Genomic DNA, 850 nt, shown 5'->3' on the forward strand with positions numbered 1-850 from the left:
GTGGTAGTAGCATAGCAGCACCTAAAGAGAGGCTAGATAACAATTTATAAAAAAAAAAAATGCTAACCCATGGGTACAAAATTATTTTAACTTTCCTACAATATAAGCAATGCTCTAAGCTCTACAAACAGCAGCACCAGCAGCAAGTAACAAACCTTCCTTGACGGACGTGACTCCCTCCCCAACGCTCTCCACGATGCCGCCTCCTTCGTGGCCAAGGATGACGGGGAAAATGCCTTCAGGGTCATGGCCGTCCAGGGTGTAGGCATCCGTGTGACACACGCCGGTCGCCAGGATCTGCAAAATGGAAGAATTATTATTTTCTTGTGATGACTGGCTTAGCAAATTGACAAAACCTACATCTGCGGGGAGGCTACTAATGTACACTTATGAAAATTGCTGATTATCTAAATTTCAAATAAAAAAAATTCTACCCTGGTAATGATAAGATATATGCTTATCTTGATTTGGTAAAAATGTGAGGAGAAAATTCAGTGTAAGCTGGTCTAGACTATAGAACAAGCTTAGTGATGTTCATCCTTGGCATCTTTGTTGGTGTGTAATAACTTTCTTATACAAGAAATGAAAGGTGAATATCAATAAATTATTAATTCAACTTTCCTAGGTTGAAGACCAAACACCCTGGTTAGCCGAGAAATACTGATTATAAGATTTAATTATTTGACCAGCTTCTAGAGATAACAGGATCAGCTTTCAACATGGCATCACTGCAGTATAAAGTTTTTATATTAAAAAAAATGTATAATCATGATGGATGTCAAGCTATTATATAGTTCAAGGTAATTTTTTACAATAAGGATGCACTCAGACCAAGTCACTAACTCTACAT

The 850-nt window shown here is 37.6% G+C and overlaps 1 protein-coding gene across 1 annotated transcript in view; it reads right to left on the bottom strand.

Moving 5' to 3' along the window:
• LOC119594514 (alcohol dehydrogenase class-3-like) overlaps nt 1-850 on the bottom strand; it is an 11,972-nt gene that overhangs the window by 8,578 nt on the left and 2,544 nt on the right. Inside the window, exon 3 of the mRNA XM_037943544.1 lies at nt 156-297. Coding sequence (XP_037799472.1) covers nt 156-297 — 142 coding nt within the window. The remainder of the gene's footprint in view (nt 1-155; nt 298-850) is intronic.

The sequence above is a fragment of the Penaeus monodon genome, chromosome 34, assembly GCF_015228065.2.
Source record: "Penaeus monodon isolate SGIC_2016 chromosome 34, NSTDA_Pmon_1, whole genome shotgun sequence".
Classification (NCBI taxonomy): domain Eukaryota; kingdom Metazoa; phylum Arthropoda; class Malacostraca; order Decapoda; family Penaeidae; genus Penaeus; species Penaeus monodon.